General features: G+C 37.9%; 1 protein-coding gene across 1 annotated transcript in view; it reads left to right on the top strand.

The window, feature by feature from the left end:
• TRPM7 (transient receptor potential cation channel, subfamily M, member 7) overlaps window positions 1–10,317 on the top strand; it is a 146,949-nt gene that overhangs the window by 131,298 nt on the left and 5,334 nt on the right. The window contains exons 38-39 of the mRNA XM_011928654.1: window positions 2,743–2,794; window positions 2,908–3,014. Coding sequence (XP_011784044.1) covers window positions 2,743–2,794; window positions 2,908–3,014 — 159 coding nt within the window. The remainder of the gene's footprint in view (window positions 1–2,742; window positions 2,795–2,907; window positions 3,015–10,317) is intronic.

The following is a 10,317-nucleotide window of genomic DNA, read 5'->3' as shown; positions in this document are numbered from 1 at the left end:
ACTCCAGCCTGGGCGACACAGCAAGACTCCGTCTCAGAAAAAAAAAAAAAGTTATATTTACACTATACTGTAGTCTACAGTGTGTGATGGCATTGTGTATGAAGAACAGTGTACGTACCTTAATTTAAAAATACTTTATTGTTAAAAAATAGTAAGAATCATCTAAGCCTTCATCAAATTGTAATCTTTTTCCTGGTGAAGGGTGTGGCCTCCATGTTGATGACTGCTAACTAACTGGTAGTTGCCGAAGTTTGCGATGACTGCAGCAATTTCTTTTTCTTTCTTTTTTTAAAAATAGAGGCAGGGTCTCTTTCTGTTGCCCAGGCTGGAGTGCAGTAGCTCAATCACAACTCACTGCAACCTCCAACTCCTTGGGCTCAAGCCCATCCTCCTGCCTCAGCCTCCTGCATAGCTGGAACTACAAGCTCATGTTACTGCACGCAGCTAATTTTAAAAATTTTTTGTAAAGATGAGTGTCTTAACTAGGTAGGTCAGGCTAGCCTTGAACTCCTGGCCTCAAGCAGTCCTCCCACAGTGCTAGGATTACAGGCATGAGCCACTCTCTGGCCACAATGAAGTTTGCCACATTGATTGATTCTTCCTTTCATGAAAGATTTTTCTGTAGCATGCAATGCCATTTGATAGCGTTTTACCCACAGTGGAACTTCTTTCAGTATTGGAGTGAACCCTCTCAAACCCTGCTGCTTTATCAACAAAGTTCATGTGATATTCTAAATCCCTTATTGTGATTTGAAGAATGTTCACGGCATCTTCACCGAGTAGATTCCATCTCAACATAATGTTTATTGAACAATTTTTACATAGCAATATATTAGATGATTACTACAAGTTAAACAATGTAGCAATATGTAAAGAACAAAGTGTTCCCATCTTTTTTATTCTCTACTACTGTGAAGACATAATAAACACAAATGGAGACTTTTTTCTTTCTTTTTTGTTAGTTTTGTTGTGCTGGTTTTACCCCAACTGGTATCATGAGAATTTTTTTTTTCACTTTTTTTTTCTGCCTAACAATGTATCATGGACATTTTCTAGAGTTATTTCTGTAGTAGCTGCATGATATCTACAGTGTAGCAGCTATAGCATGATTTACATCTGTGTTGATAGACATTCGATCTACTTTTAGTTTTTTGCTTCTACAAACAGTGCTTGCAGCAAACCATACTCATGCACTGCTACTTTTATTTCCATAAAGTAAGTTCCTAAATTGACTTAGAAAAGAGATGAGTACAATTTTAATTTTATTTTTTATTTCATTTTTTTTTTTTTTTGGAGACGGAGTCTCGCTCTGTCGCCCAGGCTGGAGTGCAGTGGCGCAATCTCAGCTCGCTGCAAGCTCCGCCTCCCGGGTTCATGCCATTCTGCTGCCTCAGCCTCCGTAGAAGCTGGAACTACAGGCGCCCACCACCACGTCTGGCTAATTTTTTTGTGTTTTTAGTAGAGATGGGGTTTCACCGTGTTCGCCAAGACGGTCTCGATCTCCTGACCTCGTGATCTGCCCGCCTCGGCCTCCCAAAGTGCTGGGATTACAGGTGTGAGCCACTGCGCCTGGCCCAATTTTAATTTTAATAACAACTGCCGGATTATTTTCCCAAAAGCTTATCAGAAATCATACTCAGCATTCTACGGAAGTTCCCGCTTCTCTACAGTCTTTCCAGTATTGAATATTCTTAATGTTTGCCATTCTATTGGATGGAAAATAGTATCATGTTTAATTCTGGTTTTTCCTTTTGTGAAATTAAACCATTTTATTAGATTGTGTTCTAATGGGTTAAATATTTGTGATTATTCAAAATATCAGTAGGTGTTGTGTGTGTGTATATGTGTGTGTGTGTGTATGTGTTTATATATACACACATGAATATATGCGAGACTGGAAGGATTTAATCATAATACTTCTGGAGAGGGTTGGAGGTGAAGAAAGATTTTCACAGTCTTACTCTTTATGTTACATGAATGTTTTGCAAGAAAATGTGATATGTATTAATGTGTGTGTTTTTTTCCCTTAAATCCCAAACACTTTTTTTTTTCTGAGACGAATCTCCATTGCCCAGGCTGGAGTGCAGTAGTACAGTTTCAGCTCACTGCAACCTCCGCCTCCTGGGTTCAAGCAATTCTCCCATTTCAGCCTCCCCAAAGGAACTAGAACTACAGGCGCTCCCCACCACACCCGGCTAACTTTTTATTTTTTGTATTTTTAGTAGAGATGAGGTTTCACCATGTTGGTCAGGCTGGTCTCGAACTCCTGACCTCAGGTGATCCACCCACCTCGGCCGCCCACAGTGCTGTGATTACAGGCGTGAGCCACTGCGCCTGGCCAATCCCAAACACTTTTAAAGTCCTATGGATTATTCCTTCATGTACCAAATTGTTCTTTGCTAACTAAGATGAAACAAGGACAGATTGACCAGACCTTTTACCAGGAGGTATTTGCGTACTTGGCACCATAGGATAAGGAACTTATATGCCTACCTACCAACTCTGATGTTTAACTCTTATTCACATTACAAGGAGCTATGCCTCTCCCTGGTAGAATGCCAGGGTCATAAATCAAGTTATGAAATACCAAAAGAGAAGAACTACACTCCTTTGAATAGTTTAACATTATAATGATTGGCGATACTATAACATCTCTTAAGATGATTTTTATTATGCAGATGTCAGTGTTTATGTCAATTATATAATGTAAATTATTTGTCTTTTTTATATACATATTCAAAGGTGTTGGTGAAAATTTGACTGACCCATCTGTGATAAAAGCAGAAGAAAAGAGGTAATAAGTTTTAACTATTTTATTAAGGCATAATTTCACATTTTACATTTGTACCTGCATAAACTGTCCCTTTTTTTGTTGTTGTTGTTTTTTTTAAATTACCAATTCTGCAGATCCTGTGACATGGTTTTTGGCCCAGCAAATCTAGGCGAAGATGCAATTAAAAACTTCAGAGCAAAACATCACTGTAATTCTTGCTGTAGAAAGCTTAAACTTCCAGGTAAAAAATGTCTTAATCAGTTATAGCATATAAATTGTTAACAAAACTTGGTTACTACAGTACCTCATAAGGCCAGAGGTACAAAGGTTTAATGTAATGGTGTCTAATTGTGCCAGCTTCAGCAGCTCCTTTGCAAATACATATTGTTGGTTATAAATGAATCTGTGTTTTCTTTCTTTATACAAAGTTCATTCATGTAATATATTATGTGTCTGCAGAATGCCAGGAATTGTGCTAGGTGTTGAAAGTAGAATATCGAACCAGACAGGTATGTCCCTGCCCTCATGGAATTTAGCCTAATGTTGAATATTGACAAGATTAGCAGGGAGTTACAGGACCGATAAATGCCAAGAGAGACAGAAAAACAGAACAGAGTGCTATAGAACATGTAAGCAGGTCCCTTAACTCAAACCCAGGTCAGGGAATGATCCTGGGAAACTAACATATTTGCCTTTACTTGGAGAATGAATAGACTTTCAAGTTATCCTTGCAGAAGAATTGAGAAAAGGCTATTTGATCAAGCAGGAACAGGAACTGTAAATATATTGTCTCATGATATTAACATCATCTTTGTATGTGGTGAATTACAAGTTATTATTTAATCATAAGTTAAAGCACAAACCCGTGGTTGTGTCTCTTTGATATGCATCATAGTCCCCTGTGATACTTTAAAAAAAATTACCCTGCCAGGAGCAGTGACACATGCCTGTAGTCCCAGCTACTCAGGAGGCTGATACCAGAGGATCGCTTGAGCTCAGGAGTTCAAAGCTGTAGTACCTTCTTCAGCCTGGGCAACATAGTGAGACCCTGTCTCTTTTAAAAATTAAATTTTTTAAAAAATTACACATGCCTGGGGCCCACCCTTGAGCTGTTTGTTTGTTTGTTTTTGAGACAAGGTCTCACTCTGTTGCTCAGGCTCGAGTTCAGTGGCACGATCTCAGCTCACTGCAACTTCCACCAAGTTATCCTCCAACCTCAGCCTCCCACGTAGCTGGGACTACAGGCACATGCCACAACACCTGGCTAATTTTTCTTTTTTTCTTTTTTTTGTAAAGATGGGGTTTTGCCATGTCACCCAGGCTGGTCTCAAATTCCTGGGTTTAAGCGATCCACCTGCCTCGGCCTCACAAAGTGCTAGGATTACAGGCATGAGCCATCATGTCCAGCCCTTGTGTATTTTTGAAAGTCCCACTTTGTATGACCAGTAATGTAGTTAGGAGCTTAGACTTGAGAGCCAGTATGCATGGCTCCAGAGAATACCTCCATCACCAAGGATTTTTTGAGGACTTAACGAGTTGGTTTTGTGAGATACTTAGTCCCAGCCATATAATAAGCATTATTAGGTATGTAAATTGTACTATTTTTTTAAATTTGTTTTTTATTTATTGCTAGTATGCAGAAATGCCCTTTTTTTTTTTTTTTTTTTTTTGTTTTGCTTATGTCCCTGCAACCTTGCTTAACTCTTTTTTAGGAACTTTTCGTAATAGACTTCTCGGGATTTTTTTCTGTAGACAGTAAAGACAGTTTCTTTTCAACCTGTAGTATCTTTTTTTTTTTTTTTCCTTGACTTTTTGCACTGGCAAGGATTTCCAGCACAGTATAGAATGTGTGTAGTGAGAGTCAACATATTTGCTTTGTTTCTGATGTCAGGGGAAAGCATTCTGTCTTTTCACCATTAAGATGATGTTAACCGTAAGGATTTTGTAGATGCACTTTATAAGGCCGAAGAAATTTCCTACTCCTTGTTTCTTGAGAATGTTTATCTTGAATGGATATTGAATTTCGTCAGATGGTTTTTTCCTGCATCTTTTGGTATGATCATGTAGTTTTTCTCCTTTAATAGGTTAATATAGTGTATTACATCAATTTATTTTTTTAATGTTGAACCAGTCTTGCATTCCTAGGACAAACCACATTTTGTTGTGATAAATATCTTTTTTATTTATTGTTAGATTCAGTTTTTAATAATATGTTGAGGATTTTGCATCTATGTTCATGAAGAATATTGGTCTGTGGTAGGTTTGTTTTATGGGGCATTACGTTTTCTTTTACTATTAGGATAATACTTATTTTAAAAGTTCTGTTTTCGGGAATAGATTGTATAGAATTGATATTGTCCTTACCATAAATGTTTGATAGGATTGTCCAGTCAAACCGTCTTGGCCTGAAGTTTCTTTGTCACATAGTCTTAAAGCTAAGCATTTAATTTCTTTAATACAGATAGGACTGTTGGTTATCAACTTCTTCTTGAGTGAGTTTTGGTAGTTTGTGTCTTTTAAGGAATTGGTCTATTTCTTTTTAATTGTCAAATTTGGGGGCATAAAGTGATTTATGCTGTTACCTTACTATCTTTTTAATACCCGTTAGGTCTGTGGCAAATCCTCTTTTTCCCTATCGCAGTTTGTGTCTGTGCTCTTTGTTTCTTGATCAGCCTGGCTAGAGGTTTATCAGTGTTATTGATACCTTCAAAGAATCAGTTTTCTTTTTTATTGTTTTACTCTATTGCTTTTCTGTTTTAAATCTATTTGATTTATTCTTTTTATTATTTCCATGTTTATACTTGCTTTAGGTTTAGTTTGTTCTTTTTCTAGTTTATTAAAGTAGAAACTTAAATTACTGATTCTCAGATCTTTATTTTATTTATTTATTTATTTATTTATTTATTTATTTATTTATTTATTTATTTATTTTTGAGATGGAGTCTCACTGTGTCGCCAGGCTGGAGTGCAGTGGCGTAATCTCTGCTCACTTCACCCTCCACCTCCCAGGTTCAAACGATTCTCCTGCCTCAGCCTCTTGAGTAGCTGGCACTATAGGTGCATGCCACCACACCCAGCTAATTTTGTATTTTTAGTAGAGTCAGGGTTTCACCATGTTGGCCAGGATGGTCTTGATCTCTTGACCTCGTGATCTGCCTGCCTCAGCCTCCCAAAGTGCTGGGATTACAGGCGTAAGCCACCACACCTGGCCTCAGATCTTTATTTCTAACAAGAGATTTAGTGCTATAATTTTCCCTCTAAGCATTGTTTTAGCTCCGTCCCTCAAATTTGGGTATATTTTTTTTTCATTTTTATTTACTTTAAAATAGTTATGATTTCAGTTATTTCCTCTTCAATGTATGGATTGTTTAGAAGTGTCTTGTTTAGTTCTTTTAAGTTTTCCAAATGTCTTTTATTGATTTCTTACTTAATTCTATTATAAGAGAAACATACTTTGTACTATTTCAGTTAAATTTTTTTTAACTTTACAGGTTTATGGAGCTGGGTTTGGTGGCTCACACCTGTAATCCCAGCACTTTGGGAGGCCGAGGTGGGTGGATCACCTGAAGTCAGGAGGTCGAGACCAACCTGGCCAACATAGTGAAACCCGGTCTCTACTAAAAAATACAAAAATTAGCTGGATGTGGTGGTGGGTGCCTGTGATCCCAGCTACTCAGTAGGTGAAGGCAGGAGAATCACTGGGACCTGGGAGACAGGTTGCAATGAGCCAAGATCACACCACTGCACTCCAGCCTGGGTGACAGAGCAAGACTCTGTCTCCAAAAAAAAAATAAATAAATAAGTTTATGGTCTCTGATCATTCCATGTGCTTTGGAAAGTAATATATATTCTGCTATTGTTGGATGGAGTATTCTGTAAATATTAATTAAGGAAAGTTTGTTGCTAGTGTTCAGATTTCTGATATCCTTGCTGGTTTCTGCGTGTTAGTTCTATTGATTAACTAGAAAGGAGGTCTCCAAGTATAATTGGATTTGTCTGTCTTGCTTTTCAGTTCTATCAGTTTTTCCTTCATGTGTTTTGAGGCGTTGTTCTTAGATGCATACACATATACTATTGTTAATGTCTTCTTGGTGAATTGATCATTTTATCATTGTGTATTAATAATATCATGGTAATTTTCCTTATTTTGAGGTATGCTTTTTCTAACCACTCCAGCTATCTTTTGATTAATGTTTTCATCATATACCTTTTGCCAATCATTTTTTCAAAACATACACACACATATCTATATATAATTATATTTAAGGTGGGTTTCTTGTAGACAGCATATAATTAAGTTCTTGGTTTTGTTTTAAATCTAAACAGTTTCCATTTTTTAAGCCAGCACGGTGGCTTATCCCTGTAATCCCAGCACTTTGGGAGGCCGAGGAAGGCAGATCATTTTAGGTCAGGAATTCAAGACCAGCCTAGCCAACATGGTGAAACCCTGTCTCTACTAAAAATACAAAAATTAGCTGGGCGTGGTGGTAGATGCCTGTAATCCCAGCTACTTGGGAGGCTGAGGCAGGCAAATTGCTGGAATCCTAGAGGCAGAGGTTGCAGTGAACAGAGATCACACCACTGCGAGACAAGAGAGACTCCATCTCAAAAAAAAAAAGCAATCTGGCCCAGATCCTTCATTTTCTGGATTATATAATTAAAGTTGAGATGTCTTGCTCATTGATACACTTACTAGTTAACAACATACTTAAGATGAGCTATAATTGTGTTTCCACTGTTCTTTGTACAGTAATTGCAGATTAGCTTGTACAACATAGTCTTGAATTTAAAATTTATCAAAAATAATTCATGTATTTGCAAATATGTGTTTGGATTATTTAATATAGGCTGTGTCTTAGATTAAAATTAACAGTTTATGATTCAGTGAGGTCACATATTTTTATTTTTAAAAAAATAAAAAATTAGTTTATATTCTGAGTATCAGTTGTATTTTATATGGAGATAAAAATACAAGGGTTTACACCATGGCACACATATACCTATGTAACAAACCTGCATGTTCTGCACATGTATCTTTTTTTTTTTGAGGAACTAAAAAGAAACATACATATATATATGTTTATGCATGATTTGGTTAGTTTATAATGTTGATGTTACTGCATTGTTTCCAGTTCTGCAACTATTTTCATATATGTCCGTAACTTCTTAAGTGATTTCTTCCTGTCCCATACCTATAAATATGGTTATATACTGATCATAGCAAATTTATCTGGAGATTTATTTCCCAAGCTCCTGTTTCTGTTCAGCTACCTATATTTCTACTTGGATACTATTTCATTTTATTTTATTTTGTTTTATTTTATTTTATTTATTTTATTTTTATTTTTATTTTATGTTATTTTTTGAGACAGGGTCTCACTCTGCCACCCAGGCTGAAGCAGAGGGGTCCAACCATTTGGCTTCCCTGGGCCAAATTGGAAGAAAAATTGTTGGGCAGGCACCATGGCTCATGTCTATAATCTCAGCACTTTGGGAGGCCAAAGTGGGCAGATCACTTGAGGCCAGGAGTTCAAAACCAGCTTTGCCAATATGGCAAAAACCAGTCTCTGCTGAAAATATAAAAATTGGCCATGTGTGGTGTCACAGGCCTGTAATCCCAGCTACTTGGTGAGGCTGAGGCACAAGAATCACTTGAACCCAGGAGGTGGAGGTTTCAGTGAGCTGAGATTGTGCCACCGCACTTCTGCCTGGGCAGCAACAAGACCTTATCTAAGAAAAAAGAAGAATTGTCTCGGGCCACACATAAAATACACTATCACTACCATAGCTGATGAGCTTTTAAGAAAAATTGCAAAAAATGCCATCATATTGTAAGAAAGTTTATGAATTTGTGTTGGGCTGCATATGGCCTCTGGGCCGAGGATCGGGCAGACTTGCTATAAAGCATCTTTAGTAATGTGTCCAATCCAAAATTCTTGATTTACATCTCCCACCCTACATAGAACTCTGTTTCCCCATCTCATTAATGGTTACCCAATTGCTCAAGCCCAAAACCTAAAACTATCCAATTCTTCTTTTCCCTTGCCCTTCATAGCCAATTCATCAAATTCTGTCTGTTCTAATTCTGAAATCTCCCTAGAATTCATCTGCTCTTCTCTGTCTTCATGGCTAGCACCTTGTTTCCTGGATTGCTGCCACCCATTATCTCACAAGATTTTACATAGTCATCAGAATAGTTCTTGAAACAAATCTGATGATGTTTCTCTCTTGAGACTGCTTAAAACCTTCCAGTGGATTTGTATTGTATCTGTACTTCTCATCATAGCTTGTATCTTTTAAATAAAGATCAGTAAACTTTTGTAAAGGGCAAGGTAGCAAATATTTTAGGCTATGTAGGCCATGTGGTCTGTCCCAGCTACCCAATTCTACCATCGTGGTGCGGAAATAACCATAGACTGTAAACAAATGAGTGTGACTGCATTCCAGTAAAACTACTTACAAAAACAGGCAGCAGGCCAGATTTGGCCCACACGCTGTAGCTGACAATCTTGGACATTAACTGCTGTTTGAGCTTAATTTCTACTAGTTTTCCTCTCATTCACCTTGCAGAAACCACCCTGTCTTCTTACCATTCTCAAAGCACACTAAGTCCATTTCCTTCTGGCAGTCTGCAGTTAACCCTCCCTCTGCCTAGAAAACTCCTCCTAGAGCTTTGATAGTTCACTTCTCAATATTCAGGTATTTACTCAAATCTCTTCCTCTGGCTTTCCTGCCCAGACCTGTTTGAAACAATCACCCTATACCATCTTCCATCTGTCCCTCATTATAATTCACTACACTGTTTTCTTCAAAGCACTTATTTTATTTTTGTTTTGAGACAGGATCTCACTCTTCTGCCCAGACTGAAGTGCAGTGGCATGATCTTGGGTCACTGCAATCTCTGCCTCCTGGGGCACAAACAATCCTCCCACCTCAGCCTTCTGAGTAGGTGGGACAACAGGACGCACCACCACACCTGGCTAATTTGTGTATTTTTTGTAGAGATGAGAGACTTCACCATGTTGGCCAGGCTGCTCTTGAACTCCTAACCTCAAATGATTCTCCCACCTTGGCCTTGGAAAGTGCTGGGATTATAGGCATGAGCCACTGCACCCTGCCTTCAAGGCACTTTTTGCTGCTTATAATTCTGTTATTTTTCTGTTCGCTTATTTTTTTGTCACCCACTAGAATATAAACTCACTGAAGTCAGGGACCTTGTCTGATTTGTTCACTACTACATTCTCACGCCTACATGAGTTTCTGACTTATGGTCAATATGTAATTATTTGTTGAATGAATGAATGACTTCATTTTTATGTGTATAAATTTGGTGACTACTGAATTTATAACAACCTTATGGAAAACAAGTCTGACATGTTTGGAGAAAAATTGATTAGAAAATTTCCTAATTCAGCCAGGCACGGTGGCTCACACCTATAATCCCAGCACTTTGGAAGGCCGAGGCAGGTGGATCACCTGAGGACGGGAGTTCGAGACCAGCCTGACCAACATGGCAAAACCCTGTCTCTACTAAAAATACAAAA

This window comes from Colobus angolensis, unplaced genomic scaffold, assembly GCF_000951035.1.
Source record: "Colobus angolensis palliatus isolate OR3802 unplaced genomic scaffold, Cang.pa_1.0 Scaffold78, whole genome shotgun sequence".
NCBI classification, from domain to species: Eukaryota; Metazoa; Chordata; class Mammalia; order Primates; family Cercopithecidae; genus Colobus; species Colobus angolensis.
Note: the sequence above shows the minus strand (reverse complement) of the source record. Positions and strands in the feature narration are given on the sequence as shown.